At 37.3% G+C, this 20935-nt stretch overlaps 1 protein-coding gene across 1 annotated transcript in view; it reads right to left on the bottom strand.

Moving 5' to 3' along the window:
• The window catches only part of LOC141957932 (phosphatidylcholine translocator ABCB4-like), a 49141-nt gene extending 29705 nt beyond the window's left edge, over positions 1 to 19436 (bottom strand). The window contains exons 1-9 of the mRNA XM_074900215.1: positions 19345 to 19436; positions 16443 to 16497; positions 13454 to 13601; positions 11516 to 11609; positions 8272 to 8463; positions 7757 to 7928; positions 6378 to 6502; positions 3288 to 3459; positions 1006 to 1119 (exon numbers count right to left, since the gene is read on the bottom strand). Of these exons, the coding sequence (XP_074756316.1) occupies positions 1006 to 1119; positions 3288 to 3459; positions 6378 to 6502; positions 7757 to 7928; positions 8272 to 8463; positions 11516 to 11609; positions 13454 to 13601; positions 16443 to 16497; positions 19345 to 19436 (1164 nt within the window). The remainder of the gene's footprint in view (positions 1 to 1005; positions 1120 to 3287; positions 3460 to 6377; positions 6503 to 7756; positions 7929 to 8271; positions 8464 to 11515; positions 11610 to 13453; positions 13602 to 16442; positions 16498 to 19344) is intronic.
• Positions 19437 to 20935: the final 1499 nt, after the last annotated feature.

Genomic DNA, 20935 nt, shown 5'->3' on the forward strand with positions numbered 1-20935 from the left:
TATACTGTAGGAGACAGCAGCTGTGCCATATTAACACAGACAAAGGAATAGGTTTTAATGCACTTTTTTTCATTCTTACCCAGAACAGTCTAGAATCAGGAAGAGTGCATTAATATCCAAAGGCAGAAATATAGCTTGTGTAGACAATGTTAGTTTTAAAATAGTATTGTAGTCACTATGATACTATAGCAGTAAGTTTACAGCCCCTGCTAGCCATCCAGTATGTAGCAGTGTACAGTCCCAGCCAGCCACTATGTACCAGAAGTTTGGTAAGTAAATATTATTGCTGAAACCAATCCTTGTCAGGCATGATGCTACTGTTACTGGTATCTCAGCTAGTTACTTGAGTTAGCATGGATTTAATTGCAACAGCTGCACTTACATCTCTGAACTACAAGGCAGATGTGACCTCAGAGGTAAAAATGTCATCAGATGCTTCAGCATTGTTTCATAACCTGTTATCTGATGCAGCAAAAATTGGAAACAACCTTAAGTTTAGTTATATTTTATATATAGTATTCAAATAACTCATATTTATAAACTATACAAATATTTTAATATTTTTTGACCTAGGACTTGAAAGTAGAAGTTATATTGCCACATCGCTAGAGATGTAGTCACTGTAAAGGCAGTCCTTTAAGTTATTGATAGCTGAAAAGAAATATCAATAAAGTGAACATAGTTACAGAAGATCTAGAATCCTCTCTCAACTGTTGGGTTGGGGTTTTTTTGAAGTATACTTATTGAGGCAAGCTTTGTAAGATTACTTTTTCTTCTTCAACCTGGTCTTCTGAACTATCAAATAAAAAAAACAGCCGGTAGGAATTTGCACCTTCCTCTGTTATTGGCTCATATTCCAGTATTTAGATGCTTGTCCTTTATCCAAAACTGTGTTAGGTAGAATTTTAAAATATCATTATATTGTACACACAATTGCTAATTTTAACTCAGAAAGAAGTCAGATGTTCAACACTTTTGGATGACAAACATGACAAAGATACTCACATTGTCTATAATACTAAAGATTGCATAGGCAGCTCCTCTGGCGTTGGCAAATGCCTCCATACTTGGTGCAGTCTGTCCAACACTAAAAGCTCCGAGTAATATAGAAAAAAAGACCTAAAGAGAAACAAAACCACCAGATAATACATAGCTAGGAACTCATAACTCTAATTAGACAGCTTCATTTATCAGAGAATATTAGCTATTGCTGCTTCAAGTAGTTTCATGCATGCTGTGCAATATGAGGAAGTCTAGAATCAAAGCAGGAATTAAACAGGCGGTAATCATTTAACAAAATGTAAACAGGGAGGCAAAAAGGGAATCATCTTTCCTTCTTCCACAATTGGACCATAAGAAGCATATTATGTGATGCTGATGGCTGGGATTCTTCTTTAGAGTGACAGTAGAGAACAGAAGGACATTTCTAATTCCACCTGAACAAAAATTAGCCACCAGTTACTTTTGTGATTAAACATAGATAAAAATTTCTTTCTTTCTTCATATAACATAAAACCAAGGTTACTCCAACCCAAAAGGTAAAAGCACAGTAATCTACTCCATTGGAGTACGGCAAGCACAGAACCAAATGTTTGGTGAAACTCGAAACTTCTTTGTGTGAAACTGAAATGGTTTGTCACATCAGAAGCAGACTAAATTCTCATCTAATTTTCTTCAGCTTTGGATCTGACTCTTTCATGTTTGGGTGTTTTTTTCTGAATACATGCAACAGACACCCATTTGAGATGGTGGGAATAAAGCCTTATTTGCATTTTATTCTAACTATATCTGAGTATTAAATCAAGCTTACATTACAGTCTAAATTGTTAGTGGCCCAGAGGAGGTGACAACGAGTATGGCCTTCTGCAAGGACCAGTGAAACCCCTGCTCTGCATTTATGTGCTGTTTGTGAGATAAGGCAGAAGCCTGGCTGCAGGTGCTCCTGTTTTTCCCTGCCCCACCATTTGCTTTCACTGAGGACATGAGAGCAAAGCTTCTTCCCAACTGGTTTCTGCAGGGTGTTGGTAGTACAAACTTACCTGCCTGGCTTTGCCCTGGAGTGGACAAAATCATAGAGTTACAGAATCGTTTAGGTTGGAAAAGACTCTTAAGATCATCAAGTCCAACCGTTAACCTATCACTGCCAAGTCCACCACTAAACCATGTCCCTAAGCACCATGTCTACATTACCACCAGGGATGGTGACTCAATCACTTCCCTGGGCAGCCTGTTCCAATGCTTGATAACCCTTTCAGTGGAGAATTTTTTCCTAATATCCAATGTAAACCTCCCCTGGCACAACTTGAGGCCATTTCCTCTCGTCCTATCACTTGCCACTTGGGAGAAGAGACCCCCACCCACCTCTCTACAACCTCCTTTCAGGAGCCTCCTTTTCTCCAGACTAAACCACCCAGTTCCCTCAGCTGCTCCTCATAAGACTTGCTCTCTACACCCTTCACCAGCTTTGTTCTCTTTCTGTGGACACATTCCAGCACCTCAATGCCGTTCTTATAGTGAGGGGCCCAAAACTGAACACAGTATTTGAAGTGCAGCTTCACCACTGCTGAGTACAGGCAGATGATTATTTCCCCAGTCTTGCTGGCCACAGAATGGACTTACCCGCCTGGTCACAATGGGAACAATTAAATGAGCTGCTCCTGAAAGACTCTTAGGTTTTGCTAGGGACCCTGGTGCCTGAGCATAAAGGAACGGATGGCTTCAAGAGCTGCTGACCTATCACAGATATAAACTCCTTCGCAGGCAGGTTGTGACTGGGATCAAACCTTCAACCACACTGTCACACCTCAAGCCCTCCAACAAAAGGTCCAACCTGATATCAGTGTAGATAAAGACTGCAGGTAAATGAACTGTGTCTAAGACAGGAGCTAACATGTTACAAAGATAATGCTAGTTGATGCCCGATCTTTCTCTCATCAATGCAACCACTGGGCATGAATCATGTTTCCTAGAAGTTATACATAAGTCCTTTAGAAAAGATCTGGTGTGACTGAGCAAAAAATTACCCACTAATTATTATTGATCCAAGCTGGGTTTTTAACAAGGGACTTTAAAGTAGGTGATTTTTATGTTGTTATCCAACTTACAGAAATATCAGTGGTATGCAGAACTGTACTGGTTTTGGTTTTGTTATCGGGGTGATAAAGTGAAAAATGTAGTTTAAAAAGCTAACTTCAACCTCACTTAAAATGTAAAGTCACATATTCCAACAGGATTATACAAGATCAGTATTTTTCATAAACTTTGTTCAGCTACTGGTGGATACATACTGTAAAGACTTTTCCGATTGTATAATCATCAGAGAGTATCAAAGTGGTTCCATACCAGAAGGCCAAGGCATATGAAGCATATATCAAAAAGAAAGCAATACCCATAGAAATATTGGCTGAAATGGCTTTTTTGATACCAACTCGTTTGGCATCTTCTAATTTTTTTTGGTATCTGAAAGAAAAAAAAAACAACCCAGAAGTACAGGAAATTACTATTTCATTCATTCTGTGTATTGATAAATTACCCATAAAATACATCAAAGATATATAAAAGATTTTTGATAAACAGTAATCCAATCCTGAGAAAAATCTTGCTAAGAGTAGAAGAAAATATATTGACTTTTTTTTTAATGTTATGACAGACTGAGCTGATCAGTTTTGTCTGTAACAAGGACTGGATGAGTGGAAAAGGCTGTGGCAAGCTGTTAAACAGCGTTAATCTTGTGACTTTCAGTGGAATCTTCCAACTGTGAGTGAATATTACTGATGCTGATGCTATGAAGAAAGGTAAGCAGTGCCTAGCCATGGGAAGAACTGGCTGAAAGATGTCTCCTCTGAGTCACTTGCAGTAGGTATCTAGGATTGAGGATAAACTTTCTGAAGGAATAAAGTGTGAAAGCTGGGAGAGACCGATATAAATTCTAAAAGCAATTCTGATGTATAGGAGGATTAATGAAAGTACAGCAATGTTAAACATGTCAATAACAGGAGAAATAAAATACTGCTATTAGATCAGAAATAAAGGTAACAAGGATGGGATAACTGTTGCATGAGTGTTGAAATACACTGGAAGGAAAAGAGAAATGGTGATATGGAGAAAATGGAATTAATGTCAAAATCTTTTTGGTGATGAATGTAAAATATATAATTGGGATGATGCTTGTATCTGAATACTTTAGATTGGATTTGGACATGGACAGAGGGAACAACTCAGTTGAAATGTGTGACTGTGAGAGATACATCATAAATATAGACTAAAGAATTAAATGCCAGCAATAGCTGTGTGACCCATGTGCTCTGGGAAGGGATAGCTGGAAAGTTTCTTTTTTTAAATAGTCGCTGAACAAACAAAAGGACGAACACACCCAAAAATTATCTCCAACAAAGATTTTCCTTTTCATGAGTCTTAGAAATTAAAAAGCATCGAGATTATAATTATACTCCAAAAATGTGCATGCTGCCAAAGAAGTATGACCATTGTGAATTAGGGTATTTTAATTACCACATCTGACCTGAAAGGGAAAGCAGTAAGGAGGGAATGTACCTTTCATGGTGATCATGGACTCTTTATTCCAGAGTACTGAATAAACTGGCAAACATAAAAGACTTCTAGTGATTATTTTCAAATTATGGATAAAGGCACGGCACTGAAGTATTATAAAAGAAGCAGATACCTGAGAAAATACAAGCTTGTAGCCTGGTAAAAATAGCACATAAAACTTGCAAACATATCCTGAGGAAAACAATAAAATCCTAAATAAGTAGAAATAAAATAAAATCATACTAAATGACAAGACACAAAAAGTGTCATGGGTTATGAAAGAGAAGGATTAACCTGATTATTGTTCTTTAATATTGTTTTTTTTCTAGAGAAGCAAGACACAATAAAACTAATCCATTGGGACTTCATTAATATTATACCATCTAATGCCAATTTATCCTAAAGCCATAGGATAAATAACTAATTAAACAGTAGTTGTGAAATAATAAAGGAAAGGTAAGGTAAGGAACTGCTTGAAGCAAGATAGCGATGTTCAGCAGGGAGCTGTAATACCCAACGGAGTTGACAACATAAATTCTTCAGTCAATCTTGGGATTTATTGTTTTTACTTATTTTAATGACCTGGGTATGCAAACACTGCTCAATATAATGAAATTTCCTGATGGTAAAAAACTTAGAGGATGAGTACAGAGGAGCAGTGAGAGGACCAGGACAAAAGAGTATGAAATGTCTTACAGAATTAGATATATGATGTTGGCGGGTAGTAATAAGAGAACTAAATGAACCATAACTATGTAAAATAAAAGATGACCAGTGAAATGGCAAACCTATACTATGTGAGAAAACTTGAAGGACTTAATTTCATTGTCCCAGCAAAATGCCATCTGAGACAGTCTATGATATATTTCTATAAACAGCACAGGAAAGTAAACCCATGGGAGGGAACTACTAAAGCAAATGTTCAGTGCTGGTACAGTAACAAGTTAATATATAGGAACTACGCATACATTTTGTCAGAAAGAGATCTCTGGTCTTCAGATAGTCAAGCAGTAGAATAGCCTCCCTGCAGCAGAAGAGTTAAAAAGCCTACCTGGTTTTAGGATGGAGCTTTTATGCTTATTGGCAAGGGAATTAGATGATACATTTGCTTACTACAATAGCAGGAGCTGGTCCCAGTGATAGAGGAGGTCCTTCCCACTTCTGGGTCATGAGGAAAGACCCTACATCACATTTAGCACACTCATGACAAGTAGTGGCTGGCAAACGGTGCTTTAAGGATGAGTAAGAAAAAGAGGTGAGAGGAATGGGGGTGATGAGCAGCAATGGGTAACTAAAGAAGGATGATGAGGTGAACTGGGAAGTGAGTTGTAGATACCCAAAGGACTTCTTTCAGCCACCTGAGCTGGGCAGCAGCAGTGACTGGAGCAAAAAGAGAGAAGCAAGTCAGGGGATGTGTGTTTTCTGTGGATGACACAACTCTTACTGAACTTTGAGTCTGAAAAACTCCTGCCAGTATTTGTGGTCATGCTAGTTATCTTTAGATAAAAGATCAAAAAGATGGCAGGAATGATGTTCCATAGCATAATACAAAGAACTACGTGTGCATGACCTTGGTTTGTGACCTTAGTGTTATACTTGTCTTTTTTTGCAACATGTCTGCCTTTTTTGCTTTCAACTCTTACTGGGTTTATGAAGCCTGTAAGACCATATTCCTTCTGGGCAAGGAACTGCATCTCTACATGTTTTATGATGCTTTTCGAAGCTAATAAAAAAAGTAGAGAAACGAAAAACATCAGCAGCAAAGATATAAAAAAATCTCTTTAGTCACTATTATAAAAACAGCCAACATATGGAAACTTTATTCTCACCTTTCGATTTCTTTTCTCTGTCCTCCAAATGCTACCACAGTTCGAATTGCTGCCAGAACTTCCTCTGCAACAGCTCCTGCTCTTGCATATGCAGTTAGCTCTTTGTTAGTGAATGCAGAAATTATCTGTGTAGAAGCAAAATATTTTAACTCTCCCATTCAAAGAAAACCAGAACGAGCTCAATTGTTGTTCCGATGTCTAAGAATTCTTAATTTATTGTACCAAATTTCCTACTCTTTTTTTTTTTTTTTAATTATTATAATAAAGATTTTTAAAAGAATCCGTATTTGACTTCCAAGGCAGAAATTTGATGAAGGGCATCGTGACAATGCTTGCACTGCATAAAATACATTAACTGGAAAAACGCATGTTATCTGCTGCCAAAAATGAGGTTGGATTTTCAGTTCTATACTTTCATCATTTTGGAAAGCCAGAGGAGCTGACGAAGATCCCTTACACTTAGAAATACTTGCACCGCCACCATCAGGCAGTTCTGGTTTGTGTCAGGATGAGTAGTTGCCCCACAAGAAACGGGAACGGAACATCATGTTCCCAACAGAGGCTGCAGATGAGGTTATAGCAGAGTATTCATGTGCTATATTAGGGACTGCACATGTTAAATAGGGTTGGGATTTTTGTTTTAGCTGAAAGGGCGAGGCTGGCCAGTGTCCCTGAAACTCAGTAGCCGGTTGGTACTCAACACCCTGAAGCCCCTTTGAAACTCCTAGCCAAAAGCAATTCTATTTCTATAGATGAAGTCTATTTCTCTCCAAATGGCCTGCGTCTACTTCTGGAGTGCTGTTTCCAGTAAGTTATTGGGAGTTGAGCAAATGGTAAAGGGACAATCTGGAGCAGAGTTCACAGTGTGCCGGCTGCCTGGCTGTGTCTGCCCGTGCCCATGTGCTGTCCCCGGGGGTAATGTCCTTCGCCGAGGGGTCAGAGCCCACAGACAGGCCTTATCACTGGACACCTGATATGCTGCAGGGTCATGCCAGAACTTACTGTCAGTTACCTTCAATGACTTCAGCTCTGCCATTTTACTTAATTTCTATATTTATTTATTTATTTTTACTGACCTTACCGGGTTATTTTGGTGTAGTTGTCATGGAGCCCAGGCAAAGGTACTGCTTATTTACCCTTTCAAAGGAGGGTATGTTAGACTTATGTAAACTTTGCAGCAGCATAGCTGAGTGCATGGTGAAGGCATGCACTTCTTCATCTGTACCAGTGTCATCATGCACCTGTTCACATCTTTCTGCATGTGGGCAAGATCTAAATTCACTAAGAGCCAGATTTCACTTTTAAGTCTTACAGATACCAAATGGGAGTATAGAAGATATAGCTTACCAGTTTATCAAAAACTCACACGTTTTGCCTACCTTTGCCCAGAGAGCTGATGAGAATCCCAAAACAGGACTGAGTGCCAGAATCACAAGTGTTAATTTCCAGCCTTTTGTAAAACCAACTATAAATCCAGTGAGAAAGGTAGCCACTGCCTGAAAGAACATTGCAATTTTTTCCCCTATTCCTTCGTTAATCTTGGAGATGTCACTGAAAAAAACAAATTATATCCAAACAAATAAGAGAGTGTGGAAAAGACAGAAGTGAACTCTTTGGATGCAGTACACATTGTTGGTGTTTCATGATGTTTCTAACACCTGCAACTCAACACAGCTACAAGTTTGCCACCACAAAGAACACGGAGCAGCATTCTCCAACATCTCTATTCCTCAGGCTCCATTTAAATAATCCATACACATCTCCAGATTCATATAAAGAATAGTATAGCTTACAGAGGAGTTTAGTAAGATAAAATAACATTGCAAACAAACAACTGATTTTCAATAATTAGAATTAACACACAGTTGGCAATTAACTGATATTTAATACTTACTCTACAAGTCTAGTGTTAAGCTCGCCTACATCATTTACATCAAACCATCCAATCTCCTGTCTCATTACAGCATGAAAAAGTTCTTGTCTGATTCTTTTTATTTGCCGGCCAGCAGCCACTGTCCAAAATGAAACTTGAATGTAGGCAGCAAAAAGGACACCAGCTCCTATTCCAGAATAATAATATGCATATCTGAAAAGAAACAAAAAGATCAGAAAATGACTCAATTCTACTCCAAACAGGGCTAGGTACCATTTATCGTTCTTCACTATTATAAAGATTTTTAAAGGTCTTTCAGAATAACATTTCAGTTATCTTTTGCTAACTTATACAACTTCCACAAACTAAAAAAAAAAAAAAAAAAAAAAGTCTCAAAATCCATGAAGACATAGATTTAAAAAACAAGCTTAGAATGACATATTTACTCTTAGAAACACTTCCCACAAAGAGTGAAAATTAAAGCTGGGATTTTTAAAATGCTTAAGTAATATGAAAGCAAAAACAAGTTAGGTTTCGGGATATCCACCTTCATTTAATGAATTAAAGATAGAAACATTGAATTTTAATTGTTTGCATGCTATCATAATTTAACTGTTTTATTTAGTCATCTTTGAGAAATGTTGGTTTGGTTTTAAACTTGCATACATTCCTAAGGAAAAATAAGCAAATTAATGCCTACATACTATTCATGCAATTGCAACAAAATAAGGCTCCAAACATAGAAAAAAAAAAAAAAGAAAAAGCAATACAGAAAGCTATTCTAAGTACTTTTGTTATAAATAATGCCAAAGATGTTTTACTTGTGATTGCAATTAAACATTTCATATTTGAACTGAAAAATATTAGTACATTAATGAATAACTTAAATAGCTGAATGTTGTTCTTAATCATTGCCAGCATAATAAAAAAGCTACAAAAGGCAACAAAACTAGGGAAAACACAGAATTTATGCATTTGTTTGAACATCTGGCTCATACCAAAACACAATGGATTGATCTAATTTTGGTTCAAAATCCCTATTAATTATGGTTATTTTATAATATTAGCAACAATTAATTGGAAAATAAAATTATGATCTTGTGAATTATTTATTTAATGACAGTTGTTAAGAAAGGTATAGCTATGATTTTGCCAGCTTTTTTGCATGACAAATATACCTAAAGTTTATGTTTAGATTTCAGTTCCAGAATTGAGCCATATAATTTTTGTATCAATAACTCCTAATTCTTATCCTACCCAGTGGTGTTTGTACAACAGGAGTAGAATTTGACCTCTGTAATTTCATACTCCCTTCAAGGAGCACACTGTCTTGGCTTGCTTACTTACAAAACAGATACACTTCTCTGACACTGAACAAAAAGACTAGGGCTTTCTTTCCCCTTCAGAATGGTGGTGTGAAGAAAGGGCTTGAAAAACCTGGAAACAGAAGGAAAACCTGGAAAGGGCAAAGGATAACAAAAGAAGAGACAGGGTATATGTAGATAGAGAAAGAAAAAGAAATAACGGTCCTTTAACCATAAACCTGGAAATTGCTCAGGCAATGACACCATGTGTCCCCACAGCCTGTCTCTGAAAATAACTGGTGCTTAACACCTTAGAAGACTGTGAAAAAATGTTATTAGACTAACATGAAACAGCTTGTCAGTGAGATAGTTTAATCGCACCTACTGTTGCATCTCAGTCCCTATTGCAATTTTATCTGATATGAATAAGTGAGCTCTTGACCTAGTTTATATTTTTCAGTTATGAGCTCTGCAGATTTGTTGAGCATTATATAAAAAGTGTTTCTTTTATCAGTTTTAAATTTGGTGTCTCTCAACTTCACTGTCTATTTGTTGTTCTTCTAGAAGGAAAGGGTACCAAAGAGTACTTGATTTACCTTCTCAGTGGCAATCATCGTTATTATTATTATTATTTGGGTGACCTTCAGGTGATATTCCCCTGTGTTTGTAGTGTCAAAGACTAAATGAAAAATGAAAACCTGGAAACTTAATGGAAACTCCGTGCATGACTTCATAATCATCCTCTTTAGGTTTATTTCTGGTAGAGTATGAAGTGTTTGTCTTTAAGGGATGTCTTTTAAAATTTCTCTTACTATCAACAAATTTTTAATGTGTGATTCTGTGCAGTGAGAACATGGAGTGAATAAATGGGTTACCTAGAAAGTTACCATGAGCTTTTGACATTGAGGGGATGCACAGGGAAGGAAGAAGGGGACTAGATTCTCTGAATTACAAGAAACTTTGTTTCACTTTCTTTCATAAAACTGGATCCAAACTTCACTAGTTGATGGAGTTATGTGAAAACAGCATCCATAGTCTTCATACAGCTACTAGGGTCTCGCAGGTATCGTCCTTCAAAAAGTTTATAAACTAATAGCAAATACGTGGTTCAGCTATATAAGTAATTAGTTGACTTTGCTGACTGAAGTGGTGTCATTTAATTATGGATAAAACAAAGTAACTTCAGGGCTTTGCATGTGATCAGTTCCAATATTTTAGGGAATTTGTTAGTCATCAGTCAAAACATTTGTGGGTTTGACGAAAATGAGAAAGCCGAAGGGCAGGAAATGGGGAATCTCCACAGAAGCTCTTACAGAGCTGGCACAGTGCTCCTTCAGCTGTGGAAGATCCCTCTCCCAGGACCTCCCTCAGAACCAGGTGTGTGGCAGCCATTCGTGTATTGGACTGTGCCTTACTCTCTTATGGTGGTTACCCACTGAGAGAGGAAGGAAAGCAGCAGAGAAAAGGAAAAGAGATGAACAGAAAAGTTGTGGCAGGAAGAGGAGAAGCCAGTTTGCCAGGCAGGCAGGGCTGGTGGCAAAATGAGAGCTGGAGAGTGCAAGGGGAGGATGAGGAGTGAAGGGTGTGGGCAAGGAGGAAGAGCAAGAGTAGGATGACACATTGAGGGAAAGGCATGAGAACTGGCATGGGAAGAGAACAAGGTATCCTGGCACATGAGAAACCGAGGAATAACCCTTCCTCTGAGCTTCTGTCACAAAGGTTGTAGGTTTGCAGGAACCATCTGGCACAGTCTGGGATTAGAGTGAGAAAATGCAAGGTGCCACTGACTCATACAGTGACGTTAACCTAAAGACATAACAAAATCTGAATTCCTTCAGTTCCATGAACTATTTATAATGAGATTAATCTTGGGCTAAATATGAAAATAATCTTTAGAGGACAATTGCTTGAGATCTCTATTACAAGAATAGCCATGAAGTGAATGAAAACTTTCCTTTTACCTGGTCATTTCTTCCTCCAACTTTCCCATCAGAGTATAAGAAAAAATTTCTCTGGAAAAATTCACTGATGTATGGTTCCATAAAGAAAAATTTGCTAGAGAGAAAATTAGAGAAAAGGACTTTAATTATTTTTATTTAATCACATGACAACTTCCTTCCATAAGCTTCTATTCCAACTATGCTGAATGAAGATTAAGAGTAGTCAGCTACCTAGAACCTTACCTAGCCCCTGACCATGTTTAAGGGAACTGAAGCTATGCAACACATTACAAAGCATTTTCTGAAGCCAGCAAGTGCGTATTCTACCTGTAATACAATGAACAGTTAAATAACTAGCTAATTTCATCTAGTCTACAATCACCAGCCTGAATTCCACATTTCAAATATAGTATATTCTCTGGAATGTGTGCTGATTTAGTGAATATTTATAAAACAATACACTGGCACTATAAAACCCACCTTATTTAACAGTGCTCCAGAGTGCTTTATGAATGTCGATTCATAAATAAGTTCAGAAAATTAATGAATATGCTATTAGGCACTTCTTTCCAGTTGTCCAGGGGACATGTTTTTATTTAACTAATTCTTGTCACAGGTTAAAGGTGTAATTAAATTGTATAAAAATTTGTCTACATGTGAAGCTAATGAGAATGAGCAGTTCTGGAGCATGTACTTGGCACTTTAATTTCAGAATAAATGTTCCCTTGTTCTGGTTTGGCTCTGCAATAAAAAGTGATTGTAACAGCTTTTCAGACTTGGATACTGCACTTTATATTTACACTTGATTTAAACCTAGATTAATTTTCCCATGCAAATACTGCTTAGTAGAAATCAAATTATGAGGCAGAGGTGGCAATACTTAAGAGTTCAACTCTTTTGGGGATGCTTTGAGGAATATCATTATATCTCACCAGTGACAGTCATTCTTGTCCAAATATTCAGAGGGAGTGGTTAAATCCTTTTGAAATCAATGCTTGACAGGTAAATTAGGTGATTAAAATAAGCATAATGCTCTTTAATGAAGAGCACTTGACTGAATCATGCAACTATATGAACATAGCGTTCAGCTCTTTGCCCTCTGTACCTTGTCTACTTCTCTGTCGAAGAACAAAGTGGTGTTGGAGAAGTTGTGGGAAATAACATGGAAGTGTTTGGAAAAGTTTAGGAAATTCCACATTCATGTAACACAAACAAGGTTCCCACTGGTTTAGAAGAAAAGGACAAAGTTGATGTTTGGACAAAAGGGACTCCTGGGTACATCCCTGTGAAATGTAATAATTTATATGCTCAGATTTAGCAGCAGAAAAGCAGTTTTTCTGATAATACCGTTATATCAATCTGAAAGTATTTTGTTGATATTGTTCAAGTAAATGGACCTATAATCATAGTCTTTGGGACACTTAATACCCTTCTAAAATACACAGCAGTTAGTAAATACTGAAATATCTAATAACATTTGTGTTGGGTTATATATTTATTACAGCTGCTTTGTTTGATAACTGGGGCTTTATTACATATTTTGATTTACATATTTAGTTTTGTTTAAAAACTGCTTCTGATTTCAGCACAACACATTTTTTTCTCTGTTTCTTTACTGTTTCCCATTAATCTATTTATTTAAGTCCTTAACCCAAATAGCAATATTTTAAAATATTCCTTTAACCTGGCATAACAGTTAATTAGTGAACTGTTTGTAACAGCACAGGAGACTGGTTGGAAGAAATACAGAACAAAATTAAAAGCCCAGTAACTTCTCAGAGCAGGGAGAAGGCCAGTAACACATCTGGCCCCCAGCATAGGAGCAAACTGCTTCCCAGGGAATGAATAGTTTGAGGCGAGCAACTATTCTACAGTTTATTTTTTCCAAATAGAACTAATTTTTTGTTGCATAAAAGCCATATTTCAATGACACCAGCTAGGAGCTACAACAGTTCTTACCTGAGTAAGTAATATTTTCTGAAGTAATAAAGCTATCTGTCATGTCACCAAAGATGATCATCATAAGGGGGAGACCTGCGCCGTGGAGTATTGCCATGGTAGTGCCTAGCACCATGAGGAGTTTATCCTGCCAGTCCGAGTATCGAAACTGAAAGTGCAAACAGAACTGTGCTGAAAAGTTCTCTATTTGCAGCAATTGCGTTTGAGTGACAACACAGCAGTAACTATGCAGAAAGAGGCAGTAAAAGATAAGATTAAAAAAATTTAATACATAAAATGGTAAAATTGTAATATAAACAAGTAAATTCTTAATAATTTTTAATGAATAAAATAATGGCTTTCATAAAATATGAATAATAATAATATATGTAAAATGTACTAAAAAAATTTTGTATCCAATTTAACTATGTCCCATTGGAATTTAAATTTATAACTATAACTGAAATATTATGAATATAATCTAATAATATAACATCTATAATAATTTATCTACTTTTATAGTCTCTTAGATAGGTTTACACTTCAGGCTGGTAGGTCTTTACTACTGTAAGCAGTTTCAAGGCCATTATATTTAAAGCTGTGTAAAAGTGATGTCCACTCTTTCTATTTTAACGTTACTAATACTTCTCATGAAACAATTATCATAACATAAATATGACTGTGTACTAAGGAGAATAAGGAGAATAAGGGAATCATGCATTTTATTGTATGGAGTATACAAACGGAAAATAGTTTCTCTGGATTTTAGTTAGCTTTCTGAAGCCAAAAGAATTCTTAAATGCAATTACTGGACCTGCATAGAGGTAGGAGCCATGGGCTATCATGTCACCACAGGGACCCCTAAACAAGCTCTCAGGTAATTATGAGATACCTTATCCTCCTTGTAGGGGCAACGGTAAATCACTTCTCACACCCTGAAAGGATAGTGCCTAGGAACAGTTAGGTCAGAGCAGGTTGTTCCTGTCCCCATACTCCAAATGAGGAAGAAGAGAAAAAAAATAAAAGGAGTAAAAATGTCTTTCTCATTGCATAATAACGAATATGAGTCCTTGAGTGAAAATGTATCTGCAGGTGTGTAACAGGGTGGGTATGTTCAGCATCCTATGGCTCTTAGGAGGCAGATGTGTCAGTGTGCCAGCCTAGGGTACTCCTGGGTACTCCTGAGAGATGTCAGTTTGTGCATGACATGTCTGGCCCCACTGCCAGAAGATTGGGAAGTGTGCTCAGACTGGTCTGGGGATGTGATTTCCAGGGGCACCCAAACTAAGAAGAGTTTTCCTCTCTGAGCATGTAGCGATGATCTGAAGGGCATGGCTCAGAAATAATCCCTTGGTTGATGGAAGCTGTGCTCTTTGGCATGTAGGTGGGCTCCATGGGATGCACCTTCAGCTGGGTGATCTTTGAAGGAAACGTGTTTTGCTGTGGCGGTTACTTGAATAGAGTTGCCCTGGTCTTTCAGGTGAGTCAGAGCAGTTTAGTGCTTCTTGTCCTCTATGTGGAGAAGCAAGGGTTACCGGTGTGTGGTTCTCTTTTCTCCTATGTGTGAATTTTTACCACTAGTTTCTCACAGGTTTTCAGAAAACGGGGAGAAAGATGGAAGCTCTGCTGAATGCAGTGCTAGCACTAGTAATAAAAAGAGTGTGATGCTAGTGGTCATCACTCCTACACTGTGCAGGAGTGGTTTTCTCTTGCTTCCTCTGCAGGAAGAAATTTTGTTTCAAATGCTGGAATTATCCTTCAGGAGGTAAAGGGGCATCAATTTTCCATGGGTATATGGGAGTCAGGAAATCTTTTTATTTACGAGAGAAAAAATATTTTCCTAAAGCTACCTCCGATTCTGTTAGATGTAGACTTGACTTAAATGTGAATAAATCCTAAGTCTACTACTAGTTAAGCATGAAATTGAATTACTCTGTGAAATCTTGATACAGTTATGTATAAGACTGAAATAGTACAGAAGTTGCCCTATCATTTCCTTCCTAAGCTACTTCGAATAGCGCATGTGAGGTTTCATTTGTCCTCAAGAGGGCAGGTAATCAAATACGTAGTAAAAGAATTTCATATGGTATGTCATGGAAACTTCAGACAATTGTGGTCAAGCCCTGGAACAAGTGCTTAGAGAGGCTGTGGAACTGCCAGGCTCTGAGCAACCAGCTCTAACTTTGTTGTGCAGCCTGACTCTGAGAAGAACATTGGGCCAGATGATCTCCTTGAGGTACCCTTTATCTATGTAAAATGCAAAAATATTGTGGCCTGCATATAAAAGAAGAAACTTAAAACTGTGTGCTTCCAAATCACCTGTTTAAAAATTAGTGCAATTGTACTGTAAAATCTGCTGTGACTCTCTCCTGTTGTTTTCTGGATAGGAATTTGGGTGGGAGAGTGGCTGAGAAGAGACTATTTAGTAATTGGTATAGTACTGATAAGTTAGAATAAATTACAAAAGAATAACTTGAAAATGGAAGCTAAGATTTGTTTCTGACAATGCTTTTTGAAGAGTATTCCGTTAGGCAGCTATGCCAGGTGCTTATGAAAGTACAGCTAGTGTGGGAGATAAATTTTTCTGGCATAGGTTACCCTTATGCTGGGGATTTTCCTTTTCTTTCTTTCTGTGTCTGCAAACACATTTCAGGTTCACGTTACACCCTCCCTCCCCATCTATCTGTTAATACACCTATGTCAACATCAGTTGGACATAGCTGTGACCGTAAAAATCTCCAGCAGCAACATGATTTAAGCTAGTTTACTCCATCTCTTGTGTCTGCCCTTTCTTTCCTTTCTCCTCCATTTTCCCTTCCCTTTGCAGATCCCTGAGTACTCTATACTGTTAACAGTGAAGTACCTCTTGTATAGCTCTGCAACATGAGATACATATATTAAAATAATAAATTTTAAACATTACGGTAAACTGGGATTCATATTAAAATAATACATTTTAAACATTATGGTAGACTGGGATTGCTAAACACACAAGTATCGTGAAACTTACCACTGTAAACAGGCTGACCATATTCAGTTTCTCAGGTTTCTTCTTGTTCCCATTGCTAAAAAATTATGATTGTATTTTAAGTAGGAAGAGCACTTAAAACATAAAACAAGCCTAATGCATTATTAAAATTACTGTCTCTTAATTGTGTTCAGATGCAAGGAGGAGATATAGGAATGCAAAATAAGGACTTTCAATGTAAACCAAGTGAATTTCTCTGAACACTGTCAAAAATGCTTTCAAGAAGTCTTCTGGTTTGGTATTGTGTTAATACACAGTCTATTTGGGAAAGAAGCCCATGCAGTCTAGCTGTAGGTTGCAAGCTACCTAAGGAAGACTCATTTAAAATTACAGCTCCTATGAAAAAATATTAAGAATGGCTGTAACTAAATCTGCAGTGAGACTTTGATAATGTAGCAAAAGAGTCCTCTTGCAAACTTTGTTAGTGAACTCCACTGCACTTTTTTTCTTAAAGAGGGTGAGAAGTTCTTTGATTAAAGCTGTTTAGCCTTTCTAGCCTAGGCTAGGGCCTAGTGGTAGCTATTGGCAACCTAGGTGGGTGGGCTACTCTAAGAATAGGGCCAACTGTCTGTCAAAGGCCCCTCATACCTAAGTGTTTTTATTTCAGATCATTAAACTGTAGTTAGGCAGACTGATCCCTCCAATCATAAGATACAACCTACAGAACTGAACTTGGAAGAAACTGATCGATTTTAATGAGAAGTGGACTGCAAAGAGAAGAAAATAAAACAAACTTGGAGAAGGGGGAAGTGGTGGTGGAAAGAATGTAATGCTTTATGGTGGTGAGAAGGCTTGTAGCAGAAAGAAGACATGAACAGGTATAGAATTTCACAAAAATCACTGTGAGGTTGCAGGGCTGTGACCTGTCCTAACACAAGATACCCTGCGAGTTATTAACATGGCTTTCAGGGCTGGGATGGTATGTGTCAACCAGACACTGTTAAAATGATGTAGGAGTTTTGCTTTCACTTTAAAAAGTCAGAGGTTCACACTGAAGGTTTCCACTTGAAAAAATGTTAGGTAAAGCACTAATCTTTAGGTGACTCTATTATAGCGAAGACTTTGGGGTTTTGGAGTTGGGGTTTTTTGGTACTAAACCTATATTCATTGCATTGCCATTATAAACTGTAACAGTTTTAGACAGAAAAGTGACAGTAATTAGTCTTTGCCTAGACAGAGATAAAATAAGCTGTTCTGCTCATAATTGCCAGTTTGGGATTAAACTGTATTTCTCTAGCTTGGACACTCCCAGCAAAGACTGGAAAGCAACATGGTTGGTAAAATTGGCATCTTGTTCTATCAGTAGTGCATCAGACTTTCACCAGATACTCTAAAATATTTTACAATTTTGTATTCACATGCTTTCTTCCGAAATACGCCAAGATCTGAGAATGCTATTAAAGTCTACCTCATTTGCAGAGGCATATAGGGGTTTTGGTTGTGGGTGGTTTTTTAAAATAAATTCAAAGAGAAAACATGAGATATTTTATTTTTACCTGACATTTTCACAGCTTTTGGTACAGTAAAACTAGCAGTGATAGCAGTAAACTTTATTCTGACATGTAAGAAACTGCAAGTTGATGAACACTAAAATGATAAATTAACATACTTCCCTCCACGGACAAATTCCGGACAATTTGTTAGATTTTTAAGACTTTTTGTCAATATCAGAATTAAATATCTCCTTTTTAGCTTGAAAAAGGAGGAAAATGGGCTTTAATAACTGTTCTTGGCCTATAAACCATCAGAGAGAAGACATGAGAAGGTTATTATCTAAATAAACTGAGTTTTCCCTCCAGATAGTCTGTGTTCTCCAGTTAAAACTAAGCCCATCTAGCACTTTTTAAATGTAGGTAAAATGTCAAACTCTTTCCACTGTTTTGCAATGGGGCTTCTCTCATCCTTAAAAAGTTCAGTGTGAGATCAAATACTAGTCTTTCTCTTGCTGTCATTGGCACAAGTTATTTTAAAGGACATAAAACATGGTGCCAGTCAACAGTTTCATAAACTCTAGTTAACCCTAACTGGGATGAGTCACTGTTTCCACTTTTACCACACACAGAGGTCAGATTCTGGTGCCTGGAAGTCCCACTCAGTCCATCCTAAACTCTCCCCTGTAAGATAGGTGGGGATTAGGTGTCTTTTACTGCATAACACGGGAATCAGCATATTACAGTTGTTTAAATCATGAAATCTATATTCCATAGTGGTCTGTTTCTTTTTTTGAAACAGAAATGATGTAGAGAGGAGAATGTGTAGGACATCTGACCCCAATTGGCCCTCCATTCTAGTAAAAAAATGACACTACTTTCAGAGAACTTGGAGAAGCGTGTAACTTAGTTGTCCCTTAACTATTCCGACTTCAATTCTCTCAGTATTTTGTATCAGCCTTTTAACAAAACAGGATAGATACAGCTGTCACTATCTTTTTGAAAAAGAATAAGTGAAGCAGCCATATTTTCAATAACCCCAATAGAAATTCTCAATCATAGCATCAAGGTACAAGCAAAGATTTCTGCTCCTCAGACAGGCTTCCCCTGACCTGGGAGGTTCAACTGGATTTATCTGTTAAAAATTATCTATATTTAGATTCGTTTATTCATATTTAGATATAGATATTGATACATTTTTATATCTGTGTTCATCTATATTGTCTGAAGAGAATAGTGGATATCAAAGACTTCTCCGAAAAAGGAAAACTGTGTGATTATTATTGTATTGTGATTATTATTGTATTGTTTACCAGTGAAATTTAAGCCTATGCAGTTAAAGAGAAAACATTAGTATAATAGAATCATAGAACAGCCCACTTTGGAAGGGACCTCCAAAGATCATCTGGTCCAACCTTTCATGGGAATATTTTGAAATCAACTGCTATACTTACCATTTGCCTTCAGATTCATAATCCTGATATGATAGAGCAATATTATCATCCTTTCCATTTCTGTAAGACTTTGTTTCATCTTCAGAATGCATTTTAATCTGAGAAAGAGTACATCAGGAAAAACTACCAGTAATATTTAACTGAGAGAATGCAAAACTAGTAATCTGAAAACCTATATCCTGATTTGCTGCTTGAAAACAGCTTGTCTTCAGTTTTTAAGCAGGACCCTCAGTGGTGTCCTCTGCATAACCCTTGGTAATATGTAATTTCAAAGCATGCAAATTTCTGCAGTTTAATTATAATAATACAAAATAAATAATAAAATTAATTTTAAATAGAATTAAATTTCACTGGATATTTTTGCTTGGTTTTTAATATTCACTATTGAACATTGATAATTTGCCCTAGACAAAATAAATGTGCAGACTTACCACAGAGATGAGCTTAATCTGTTTTCACCTGTTCTGGAAGGTTATTCAGGAGCCAGTAGGAGTAGGTTGGTTAGGACCGAGCAGTGAGGTTGGACTTTGCTCAATTTACGTAAAACTCTAATGAGGAAAACTTTCAAAAACTGGTGCATGCCAGCCTTTTGCAGTGCCCTTGAAGCCTGCTGGGTCTGTGAAGGACTGTGCACACTCTGCCTGCAGAAACTGAGTGCTCAATAGTGTTAAAGAGCCTGTTTTATCACTGTCCCTCTTGAAAGCCTCTGAGAAGTTTCCTCCTAACTCCTCTCAAAGGAAGTCTGTTCATATTTTAATCAAAAACTATCTGCGATTCTTAATACAAAGGTTTGCCACTCCCTGGCTTTCACTGAGTAAAGGCATGGCTTGCTGTCATGCTGTCAAAACGACATTTTGTTAGAAGTGATGAGTTGTTGGTAAAAGAGATAAAACACTCCTCTCTCTCCTTGGGGAGACACAACCTAAGGATGATTCCTTGGCTCAGGCTGCCAGCCAAAATCTGGGGTAAAAGCAGAAGTCAGAAAGTATTTCTAAAACATTCCTTTTGTCATATTCCAGTCATCTTTGAGGTGCAGGATACTTTTATGTACTCTTTGGACAAAAATTTAGAAAGTTATAAAATAACTATTTTCTTCTTGATACACCTTGTGATGTATTGAATAGTTTTGACATACTGGAAGCCACCTTATGGAGTGGGTCGTTTTAATAGGTTGGATTCACGTGGCTGACCATGACTCTTCCTGCACAGGATCACAGCTTGGCTGAGATTGGCAGGCACCTCTGGAGATTGTCTAGTCCAAACCTTAGCTCAAGGAGGGTCAAGTAGAACAGGTTGCTCAGAGCTGTGTCTAGACTAGTTTTGAATATCTAAATGTAGACTCCCCAGCCTAAGAAACCTGTTTCAGTGTTCAACCACCCTCACAATAATAAACTTTTTTCTCACATTTGAGAGACATTTGACCCATCATGTCTTATTCTGTTACTGGATACAACAGAGAAGTGTAATGCGTATGAACATACACTGTCACCCACAATGAGAAGTTCACTCACTGGTGTGTTATTGAGAATTATTTGAAGTCAGCTGTTGTCTGACGTGGACATCCTACATATATATTTTAATGTAATTTAAG

Source organism: Athene noctua, chromosome 2 (assembly GCF_965140245.1).
Source record: "Athene noctua chromosome 2, bAthNoc1.hap1.1, whole genome shotgun sequence".
In the NCBI taxonomy this organism is placed as follows: Eukaryota; Metazoa; Chordata; class Aves; order Strigiformes; family Strigidae; genus Athene; species Athene noctua.